The 12,346-nt window shown below is 35.9% G+C and overlaps 1 protein-coding gene across 1 annotated transcript in view; it reads left to right on the forward strand.

The window, feature by feature from the left end:
* The window catches only part of LOC107708049 (receptor-type tyrosine-protein phosphatase T-like), a 259,431-nt gene that overhangs the window by 45,689 nt on the left and 201,396 nt on the right, over positions 1 to 12,346 (forward strand). The window contains exon 2 of the mRNA XM_016512197.1: positions 1,930 to 2,055. Within this exon, the coding sequence (XP_016367683.1) occupies positions 1,930 to 2,055 (126 nt within the window). The remainder of the gene's footprint in view (positions 1 to 1,929; positions 2,056 to 12,346) is intronic.

Here is a 12,346-nt window from a genome sequence, read left to right on the forward strand (position 1 = left end):
TTCTGCTGCTGTCTAACTGAACCCCAGCGGGCAGACGTGTTTCACAAAATCACGTCTTTGACTGGTTAATTTTTTCCTTCAACAAATCACGAGGCTATCGGATCGCTGGAAAATTCTGAATATTTTACTATTATTGTTTTTTAGTGGTTGTGCGATTTCTTTGAGAATACCTTTGATGTGGTTTGCGAGTCTTGCTGGTATTGTAGGATTCATCGCCTTTTGGCACTCATGGCAAAATAATTATTTTTGTAGCATTTTAATCCTCTTGTGTAGCTTAATACGCAGGGGCAAATTAAGACGGCAGTGAATATTTGGTCCTTGAAATATGCAGAAATGTAAATGTAAGTATCCTGCAGGCAGAAGTTTCATCATGTTGAATCTGAGCGCTTAACATGCACACAGACCAAAGCGATTTCCATGTTGGGTGGTACAGAAAGTAACGTCCAATCGAATAAGGCTGTCTGACACCTTCAGCCCACCCTGTAAAGATTCAGCAACGAAAATAGTCTGAAAGGAAACAAGAAATATAAAAAATATTTGTAAAATGCATAGTTCTATGCAATATGCTAATTGGTCAATACAGTATTCCAGTAATAGTATAGGAATTTTATTTGAAAACCTGTTCATCAGCTATTGTAGAGGCACAAAAACTGAACAAAAAAATTTTCAGATCACATTTTGCCCCAAAAACAAATCCGAAATTATAATTATTTTTGTATGAAGAAAAGCTTTTAAAGGGTTAGTTCACCCAAAAATGAAAATTCTGTCATTAATTACTCACCCTCATGTCGTTCCACACCCCTAAGACCTTCGTTCATCTTCAGAACACAAATTAAGATATTTTTGATCGAATCCGATGGCTCAGAGAGGCCTCCATTGACAGCAACGCCACCCAAACTTTCAAGATCCATAAAGGTACTAAAGATGTCGTTAAAACAGTCGACGTGACTACAGTGGTTCTACAATAATTTCATGAAGCGACGAGAATACTTTTTGTGTGCAAAAACAAAACAAAAATAATAACTTTATTCAGCAATTTCTCCTCTTCCCTGTCATTATCCTTACACGGTTAACGCAGTAAGCACAGTGAAGGCTTCCGTGTTCTACGTCCGAACGCCGGCTTATTATTGGCCAAAGCTGCACATGTGAGCAGCACGACGCATGCGTGTGATGCTGATGCAGGAGCCTTCCAATAATGAGCCGGTATTCTGACGTAGAACCTGGAAGCGCTGGACGTTAAAAACGCATGAGAATGACACAGAAGAGAAGAGGTTGTTGAATAAAGTTGTTATTTTTGTTTTGTTTCTGCGCACAAAAAGTATTCTCGTCGCTTCATAAAATTATTTTATGAAATTACCAATGAATATTTTCATTGGTAATTTCAATCAGAAAATACTGCACCTTTCAAAATTAAGTTGACTAAAAAAATAATACCATGATGTATAAATATTTATTAATAAAATATAAAATATATAATTTAAATGTTCAGAGACTATATATTTTATTAATTATCTTTATAATATATAGTATTTTAATAAAAATCTTTGATCTTGATTTATTTTATTATGTGGTAACAATTTCATAAAAACCGTAAGTCAAGGCTGTGCTGTATTGTCACTCCACTACACGTCATAAATAGCAATGGCCGTTTAGTCATGTCTATATTCACAGTATAGCACAGCCTCTTGCACCTTGCTGCTTAAATAAACCCCCTCTCAAAGCTACGATACAAGAAGTTGTGTAAAAACGAGTACATTTAATTAGTGCTATTTCATCCTGGCTTTCTAATCCTTAGCTCCCGGCTAGCATAAAGCTTAATGCGGTGGAAAATCGTGTTTTTAGCGAAGATGAAGTAATGATGGCACTCCGTGGCTTAATCATGTTGACATATGCCATCTTCCCCTCTTCTCTCTCGTGTGTGTTCTGTAGGCAGCTGTTCGTTTGAAGAGCACTACAGTAATTGCGGCTACAGCGTGGCGTTGGGGACTAATGGCTTCGCCTGGGAGCAAGTCAACACCTGGGAGAGACCCTCCATGGACGCGGCCGTTCCCACAGGTATGGAATTACACCTCAATGCCTCACTCTTTCGTGTTGTCTTTCTCTCTTTCTCTTCTGTTGAGGAATTTTTAAAGGAATAGTTCACTCAAAAATGAAAATTCTGTCATTATTGTCATTCCAGACTTGTGTGCTGTTATTTCTTCCATGGAGCATGTGTCCAGACGGACATAAAACACCATTAAAGTGCACTGTAGGGTAGTACCGTATTGTCCCGAATATAAGACGATATTTTTTTCTTGGAAATACATCTGAAAAAACGCGGTCGTCTTATATTCAGGGTCTAGACTTTGACATGTCAATAATACACCCACACATAAACCTTTAAAGACAGACCTGCTGTGAACTACGAGGTTGTTAATCAAATATATACTGCTTGTGTTGAAGCCATCAGTCTGCATTATTTCAACTTAAATAATTGTGTTTAATGATGGAATTCCTGGTGGAAAAACTATATTACCCATGATTCTGCAAAGAAATTTCCACTAGTCAGAGAATAATACTTGTATATTTTGCAATAAACACCAAATATATAGTTTCACTAAACACAATCAACATCTTTAAATCAACCATTTTATATTTATATGTGATTTTTAATTCAGTTAGATAATTTGCAAAGCTTCATGGGATTGTAGTTCTTTCCCTCGTTAAAGTTACACAGTCTTCTACCTTTGTCTTTTTGCCCAATTATCATTCTTTTTTGCTTTAAATCAAAGTTTGTAATGTGATTAATCTCGTAGCTGCTTAGATTGGTTCATGGAGTATAGCTCTTTAACAAAGACTTTTCTTTTAACAAAGAAAATCCCTTTGGGAAAAATGACTGGAATCTAAGGCTGCTGAAAAATTGGGCAGACACTGTTGCACTTTATGAAGATTTTTGCCTATGTTCCAAGTCTTCTAAAGCCATGTGTGAGGAACAGACCAAAATTTAAGTTGTTCTTAAGTTTAAAGTAGTTTTATGGTATGTGTTTCTCCTTTTATAGATCGACAGATATTGTCAGTTGATTTTGTATGAAAAAATACGCTTCAACATTTCTTCTTTAAGTATTACATGGAAAAATAAACATTATACAGGTTTGGAACAATATAAAGGTGAGAAAATAATAAGTAAATTTTCATTTTTGGGTGATCAGCTTCTTTTTCAGATGCTATCTTTCAGCAGCTCCCAAGATCCATTTTCTCCAGTCATATCTCAGCCTCTCAATTTTTTCCCCTCATTCTTCTCTCTGTCGGACTTTTGTTATATGGAGAAGGCACTCTAGCTTCCCGTCTGTCTCGAAGTCTATCTCTTTCTCTCTCAGCCCTTCTCTCTTGGAAGCGAGGCAGTAGTTCACAGTGAGACAAATGGCAATCAAGTTCGCTGTCACTCTCACTCAGCCGTCTCCTGCAGTGCTCAACAACCTCTGTCTCACAGCACCCTTAAAGACAATAGAGTGAGCTACACAACTGTGTCTCTCCACGCCAGCTTATTTAACCCCATTTACTCCCTACACACTACATCTGACACCAAAGCACTCCGGCTTCCAGACACTCCACTGGAAAGACGCTACATCCTTATAAATGACCATTTTGGGAGGTAGTGTGCTCCTTTCAAGCCACTAAAGAAGTTTAGGATTGCTGTAGTGAAAGCACTTTTCCCAGAATTGGATGATGGTTTTCAGAAGGCCATGGTGGTTATTTAAGGCAATGGTTCTTAACTGGGGAAAACATGAGCTGTTGTGGTTCAGAGGAATATTTTTTGCTTTAAGAGCTTGATTATTGGCCTTTTTCTTAATTATTCTTAATTTTATTTAAATGATTTTAATATTGTTTTATTATTTTTATTTTTATTATTTAATTATATATATATATATATATATATATATATATATATATATACAGTATATGTATGAATAATGAGTTTATTTTTAGACCAGTGAAATTTCTCAATGTGCGTATTCTCTTTTTTCTCATAGTATTGCTCTTAGATTGTTATAGTTATGGCTGATTAGAATAAAAACACAGATTTACAGGCTTTATGATGCTTTATTGCATCATGCCTGATTAGGACACAGTGTTGAGTCGTCACTTGATGTCCAAAGTAAAATCTGGGTCCTGAAGCAAAGCCAGTTGAGGCGCACTGTTTTAAGGAAAGGGGTCATCAACAGCATCAAACAAAATCCAGCCGAAAACATCAAAGTCTAGTAATTTTTCTCTATTGGGGGCACTAGCATCAGGCCCCATCTGATAAAAATACACAAGCACTCGTTAATAAATAAACGGCTGAAGAAGCACCATCTGTGCATGTTGATGTCATCAGGATCTGATTGTCTAATCAGGGGAGGAAATTGGGCCGCGGCATGATCCTTCCGTCATTAAACCCCGTGGAGACGCGCCAATATCTGTCTCTTCTCTCTGATTGTAGGCGGCACTTAATACAGTGTTCAGTGAATTACACCAAGGATGTAAAAGACCTGATGAAAAGGAGTAATTTAAGAGTGTACCCACAGGAAAATTGTATTACTCAGAGGTTGCTCTTTCATAGCTCAGGAGACCTAATGGAGTTCTCAGTTAGGGATTTTTGAAGTGTGCTTCTTTGCGTGGTAAGTGTTATTCAGATTGCTGCCAGTGTAGAGCATCCCAAATTCTGTGATGATGGAACTGAGAATAATTATTATTAAAATATAATATAGTATAATATAAAAATAATTTTAGAACAGCCTTAGAAGAAGAAAAAACTTCATTGCTCAGACTTGTCTCATTCATGGGGGACTTAATTGGGTTCTGATTTAAGTTTCATTAGATTAATAACTTCATCTCTGAAAATTGCTTGTAAAATTATTTAGGATAAATAAAAATGGACACAAATGAGACAACTGTTGATGTGCAGTAAACGTTTTAGTTGATATTGATCTTGGCAAGAGTGTGAGATTAGGACATTTTTATAAGAATAAAACTGAAAAACATGGGATTTAAGCACATTTCTCCCTTTGCTTTCCATTTAGTCTCATGTATTAATAAGGAGGTCTCATTTGTGTTTTATTTTTCTCTACGGGCAGAGCAAGAAAAGGTGGAAGATAGAAGGAGAAGGGTGACTCAGGTGGGGATGAGGGCACCTAAATGCGTTCTCACAGGATGTGTAATGAAGCCTGTCAGTCGCCACTGTTTCGTTTTATTCCTCTGTGGACCGCGGGTCACTAGCATCAATACAATCCATTCCTCTCATTACTGCTGCTCTCTGAGGGCTTCAGAGACAAGCTCCGCCAGTGAAAATACGTCCGTGACTGAGACACACAGTCTTATTGCACTCGGATAGGAGACCAGTCATCCCTCCGATGCCACACTTCAAAATGCTAAGTGAGGGAATGTGTGCCGGTACTTTCAGTAAGAGTAATATTAGGTAGTCAAACTTGTTGCCAAAAACATCTGATTTTGGGTAGCAATGTGCACAGGTTATTTTGAGAAAGGTTCTTTTTTGGGGGAAATATCCTTTTAAAGGAATATTTCACCCAAAAATGAAAATTTGCTGAAAATGTACTCACCCTCAGGCCATCCAAGATGTAGGTGTTGTAAGGGAAACAGGTCAATTTAGCTCAAAGGGAATCATTTAAGATTTTAAAGGGAACTCCACCAATAATATGTAAGGGAATTTGGACAGAATCACTGTTTTACGGCTGATCACTGAGACGGCCAGCGATTCAGTGAACGAGCCGTATGACATCAAAATATTAATCAATATTATAATATATCAATATTATGAATAGAGGACTTGTATTTTAGCCGGAAACAAGAGTTGTATGATGAATTTGTTTCTTACAAACATGCAGCTTTTCACTTCACAAGACATTAACTGATGGACTGGAGTGGTGCGGATTACTTGTGGATTATTGTGATGTTTTTATCAGATGTTTGAACTCCCATTCTGACGGCACCGATTCACTGCAGAGGATCCATTGATGAGCAAGCATTGATCTCTTCTGATGAAGAAAGAAACTGCTCTACATCTTGAATGGCCTGAGGGCGAGTACATTTTCAGCAAATGTTAATTTTTGGGTGAACTATTCCTTTCTGTGTAAGATTAAGACAGCTCTATCTGAGTATTTTTAGATTTATGGTCACTGGTTTGTTTTTTGAAGGAAAAGCAAAGTATCTTTTTGAATGGCCTAGACTTTGTGTTTATAGCTTAGCGATGTGTTTGATTTATAACTTTTCGAAATCTTTATGGACCTAATGAACTCAAAGAGGCTGTTCATTTTCAGATGTGTTTACACTGTCTTTAATCGTCAGATGAAAGCACTTGGCCTAATTTGAGTGTTTTTTCACTGTTGCTCTCCCTCTGTTTCTTATGTTTGATATTTGTCCTACTATTTCTCTCCTCTGATTGGCCGTAGCTGTAAACAAATCAGGGCCAATCAAAAGAGCTGTCATTTAATCATGACCAATGATTTTGTGCATGCGTCCACTTGGGTGTCCAAAGTCCCTGTGCATACTGTGCACTTCTAGGAATGGTAATAGAGTTCTGAATTATAGGTTGCCAGGGCAGAATTGCATAAATGTGCAGGTTACAGATGGTTGACGAGGGTAAATGGCATTTTTAGCCTTCCATTTTCACGTTTTCATCTTTTTTGTTCTTTGTGATGATTTGAGGGTCCTCATGGGCAGCAGTGCTTGATTGTGTGTCTGATTTCTTTCCTCTAAGATTATAAAATGGGGCAGAAAAGGTTGCAATTGAAAATAAATTGACAGGGAAGGAGCTTTAGGCAAGCTCTTGCGTACACCCACTTACACATGCACTTAATCATATAGACACGTATAAAATCCAGTGTTGGGGGAAGCTTATGACAAGGTGATCATAATTTCAAGTAGTTAAACTGTAGTCATGTTACACTACAAGCTAATGAATTAATTTAATATTTTCTGCAATCAGAGCAGTTTTCTTCTGACACAAAAACAATGATAATCCTAATTAAGCTGACAGATTTGAATATATTTATTCACAAAATACCCCTAATATAAGTAGAGAACACAGTCATTTATATAACTGATGTTATTATATAATTTACAGTTTTAATGAACTTGTGCATTTCAATGAAATGTCCAAGTGAACAGATTCGCTAAAATGGATCTTCCCTAAGTTTTATTAGAAAGAGCTGACATTTAGTGCCTCAGTTTGCTTGGCTATACATATGCATGCATAATGCTACATTTATTTATTTATTTCTTAAATGCACACATTTTTTTTTTTTTTTTAAAAGATTAATATATATATTTTTCAATAATATAATATGCAATATTTTTATATGCATATGTTTAATAACAATACATTATTATTATTGTTATAATAAAATATTACTGTAGTAATAATCCAAAAAAGTATTACTATTATAATAGAAAGTGTATTATTATTATTATTATGTATTATTATTATTATTATTATTTTATAGTCATGTTCATGTACAATAATTATTGGTCAAATTGTGCAGCTCAACAAACCAGCACAGCAAATCTATAGCTTTTTTAAATTGCAATTTAAATTTCATTAGAATTTTTATGAGAGAATTTGCAGTTAGATATTTTCTCCAAATCGTGCAGTCCTACTGGCAAAATTTAGCTGGAAGTAATGGTATAACAGGCTTCATTGTGTTAACTATAAAGATAACTAACACACCAGCGGACGATATTGTCTGTTTATTTCAAGCGCATACTCGTCTGCCGCTTTAAATTCTCGAGTTCCTTATAGCAGGATTGATACCGATTGGCTGTCAATGTTTTTATCAATCATCAGCTGGAAAAAATCGTTCTGAAAGTGATTCCAACGATATCGTTTTTCTGTGCCTTTATCGTTATAGCTGTGGTGTGGACTCTGCTATTCTTTAATATTGAGAACGATTTTTAGAACTATATCTTTATCGTTATCTTTATAGTTATCGTCCTTGGTGTGAACAGGCCTTAAGACGTTAGTGTCATTCTGCCATTTTTAAAATGATAATAAAGGCTTATCTGGTGATTTGGAAATACTGAGTTAGGTGGTTTTGAACATTAAACAACAGTGACTATGCTAAAATGCTACTCAGAGAGAGATACTGACTACGTTTACATGGACATCAGTAATCTAATTATTTACCTTATTCTAAATAAGCCAATATTATGATTATGGTGTTTACATGAGTTGCTTTTAGAATATTCCTTTTATGTTCCTGTTTTACCGGTTATAGTTCATAGTTCGATTAATGGCACACGTCATTATGTCCACACGTGACGCCATCCCACGTCCCCTTCGGAATTTCACGTATAAACTAGGGCTGTGCGATATGGAAAAAAAAAAACTATCGCGATTTCTTTGATCAATTTTGCTATTTCGCAAATCGCGATTTTAATCACGATTTTGACACACACAGACATGCTTTACAGTCATTAATGCATTGTGTGAATTTGAAACATATTTCCAAAAGAAAACCAAGAGCTTTATCAAAAAGCTGTAACGTGTCTCTAGAACAGACATAAGGCAAAATAATCACTAAGTAAAGGTGTAACAAAATGTCTCTAGAATAGACATATATGTAATCGTGTTAAAATCGGATTATTGTTGTCCATGTAAACGTACTCATTGAGAATGAAGGAAGTTAGGTATCCAGCAGCGTATACTGCCATGAATGAGTTAGAACGATTGACAGACCAAAAGAGAATAGACAGAAATTGAGAGCGATAGACAGAAAAGGACAGATAGAAGACGATGATGGAGAGTGCAGTAATGGGTTTAGCAGCCCATCCCAACACACATCAGTCTTGTTTACTGATATCCAGCCTCGAATAAAGCAAAGCTCCAGCCTCTAAGAGTCTCCTGCTGCGAGCTGCCGGAATCACGCTCTCACACTGGGGACCCGACTGATAAGAGCCCTCCGCTCTTCCCTTCTCCCTCTACCTCTGTCTTCCCTCTTGCTTTTTCTTCCCTCTGCTTTTTTGGTCTCCCCCTCCCATGTCTCCCGAATTCATCGCACCTTCCGCTGACACGCTGCTTTCATTAAAACCTCGCTCGGGCCCTCTGCTGACTTACATGTCTCAGCTCTGGTTTACATGCCTCGATGAACACACTCCCAGTGATGCATTCACACTTGCAGACTCACACACACGCTCACACTCACTCAGTGAGACAGAATGCTGCCGAGCGGCTCGGGTCAGGAATCGGAGCTTGTGATTAACAGGACAAAAAGATGCATCTGTTCTCGGTGGGAAAACAGAATGCTTTTTGTCCATGTCTGATTCGGTTGGTTGCTTGTTCACGTCTCCCTCCTCATCTAAGCATGATTTAGGATTTAAATAGGATAGGTTTATGATCACCTAATAGACATTGGGTGAACAACGAAATGAATAACGACACTGAATCAAACTAATTAAACTGTTGTCTTCTGTAGAGCTACTTATAGCTAAATTGAATAATTGTTTCATAATTAAATTTTTGCACAGCTTTTCAACACTAAACTGACTTGAGCTAAATTATGATGCTGTTGTCTTTATTAGAGCTGCTTTACAGCAGAATTTGAATTTGAATAGACATTTGCATCAATTTATTATTTTCCTCTGTATTACTGTGAAGTTGTGAATCTCTATTCTATAAAGCGATATAAATTAAGGTGACTAGTGGTGACATGTAAAGGTGGATGGTCATATATGCTAATGTGTTGGGTTTCTGATGTCAGTTTTATTGAGTTGTTTTTGCTGTTTAGTTTTAACCTCCTGGGGTCGACAGTTCCGGCGGCGGAACTTTTTGCAGATTTGAATGATGACAGCGAATGATTTCCAGGCCTAGAAAAGCCACCAAAAGTAATTGAAATTTCAATAGTAAATATAGATGTTTTTTTTTCCTACTAATTCTCACATATTTAGTTGTCTAGAAATTGTCCTCTAAATAAATGACTGGAAATGTCACAGGAAGTTATTGGTCAAAAGTTGTGGAAACACTGAAGTTTATATCATAGATTTAAAGGTTTGCAATCGGAATGAACAGAATGCAAGTCCTTTGAGAGAGCAGATTCATTTTGGACTACAGGTTTAGATGGTTTGCATGTGCTTTTGTTAGCCAAGATATTAAAATTGCTATACACATTATTAACATTTATCAAGATGATGCAAACTAAATTTAATCACAGAGATGGGTAATTGTTGTTCATTATTAGTGATGAGTGTTTTAAATAAACAAAGTGGCTTGCTAATTTTTAGAGTATTGCACACATGGGTGATGAATCACACACATCTGCCATTGACAGTTTCAGTTTTTCTATGCAAAATATTGTGTAATGTTACTTTTAAAAGTAGCACAATGTTATTGAATTATTATAAAAAGTTACAAAGTTATTATATTATATATTATATTCAGTACCGCCGCTCCCTATACGCAGAGTACGCAGTTTGTTTAAGGCACCAGCTCCCAGGGGGGGTGGGGGGTTACCATCCCAGTTGCTCAAAAAAATATACTTTCGTTCTATATTAATATTAACATATGCATATACATAAATGCAAATAGAAACATGAACATATATACATAATTATAAAAAAAAAACATTTTATAGATAGCAGATAGATAAGTAGTATAGATAGCAGAAAATCCTGCTTTTTAATCATAGTGTCAATGGTATCTATCGCTATTTGCACTTGGTCTAAATAGCATATCTCTAAGAAAAATATTCAGTACCGCCGCTCCCTATACGCAGAGTATGCAGTTTGTGTAAGGCACCAGCTCCCAGGGGGGGTGGGGGGTTACCATCCCAGTTGCTCAAAAAAATATACTTTTGTTCTATATTAATATTAACATATGCATATACATAAATGCAAATAGAAACATGAACATATACATAATTATAAAAAAAAAACATTTTATAGATAGCAGATAGATAAGTAGTATAGATAGCAGAAAATCCTGCTTTTTAATCATAGTGTCAATGGTATCTATCGCTATTTGCACTTGGTCTAAATAGCATATCTCTAAGAAAATACTGCTATATTCACTTAGTGTAAATATAATCCATTGCTATTTGCACTTAGTCTAAATAGCCTCTATCACTGTTTACACTTAGTGCAAATAGCCGCTGCCGCTGCCGTTGATTTTTGATTCAATTTATTATTGTTTATTTTGATAATTTTTAATCTTTTAAATTTTTTTATTTAATGTGTGTAATTTTAGTTTGTATTTTTTTGCTGTAGAGCTACAACTGTAATTTGTAAATAATACAATTTAATTACAATTTATTTATTTATTTACTTTTATGTTTTATTAAAGTTATATTTTGACCCCTATAGTAGGTGTTTTTTTTTGTTTTGTTTTTTTGTTTTTGTTTTTTACTTCCATAATATTCCAACAATACAATTCTGCTTAGGGCACCCATTTGGCCAGCAGCGGCTCTGATTATATTATAAAAGTAACAAATTGTGTTGCGCTGTAATTTGTTTAAAGGAAGTTATATATTAGTTTTTGTGCTACTTTTGTTTTTGTCACATGGTCTCTTACTTTCAGAAATATTGCACCATGATTGACTTCCAGGTGTTTTTATTTTTTATTTCGGAAGGTTTTTATCCATAGATAAATTTGATATATAGAAAAGTAGTTTGTTTTTAGGAGTGCACTAGCATATAAATTACCTCAAAGTTAATAGACACGGTTTGACTCTAAGAGATAGTTCACTCAAAAATTGAAACTTTGTCATCTTTTACTCACGCTCAAGTTGTTCCAAACCTGTATGAATTTCTTTCTTCTGCTGAACAGAAAAGAAGATATTTTGAAGAATGTTGGTGGTCCCCATTAATCTTTATAGTAATTTTTCCATTCTATAGAAAACAATGGGGACCAGTAACTGTTTGGTTATCCTTATTCTTTAAAATATCTTCTCTTCTGTCCTCTGATGTACCAGAGGTCTTCTTATATGGGATTACATCTCTGCCACAATTCTGAAAAGTGCAAAACTGAGTTTTGTGGAGAAAATGTTTGTCTCGCAAAGAAGAAAGTATTTCGAGCGCGCGGAAATCAATTTTGCATTTAAAAAGTTTTTGGATGTGTGCAGACATTCTCTTTTGCGCGTGCAACGTTTCACTAGCTTGCTCACCTGATGCCCGGCCTCAGTGCTCTCTAAATTCCAAAGGCTCGCTTGCTCAACACAACCCAGCGTTACAATATGCCATAATTCCAGTCAATCAGAGATGAGGATGCTAAATTCTGATTGGCTGCCATGACAACCAATCACAACATTCCTTGCATTACCTCAACAGCAGAAGAGGAAAAATACAGTGCATGCATGATTATTATGCAAGTTGATATTCTGAT

Source organism: Sinocyclocheilus rhinocerous, unplaced genomic scaffold (genome assembly GCF_001515625.1).
Source record: "Sinocyclocheilus rhinocerous isolate Xijiao unplaced genomic scaffold, SAMN03320098_v1.1 scaffold113, whole genome shotgun sequence".
Lineage (NCBI taxonomy): Eukaryota > Metazoa > Chordata > Actinopteri > Cypriniformes > Cyprinidae > Sinocyclocheilus > Sinocyclocheilus rhinocerous.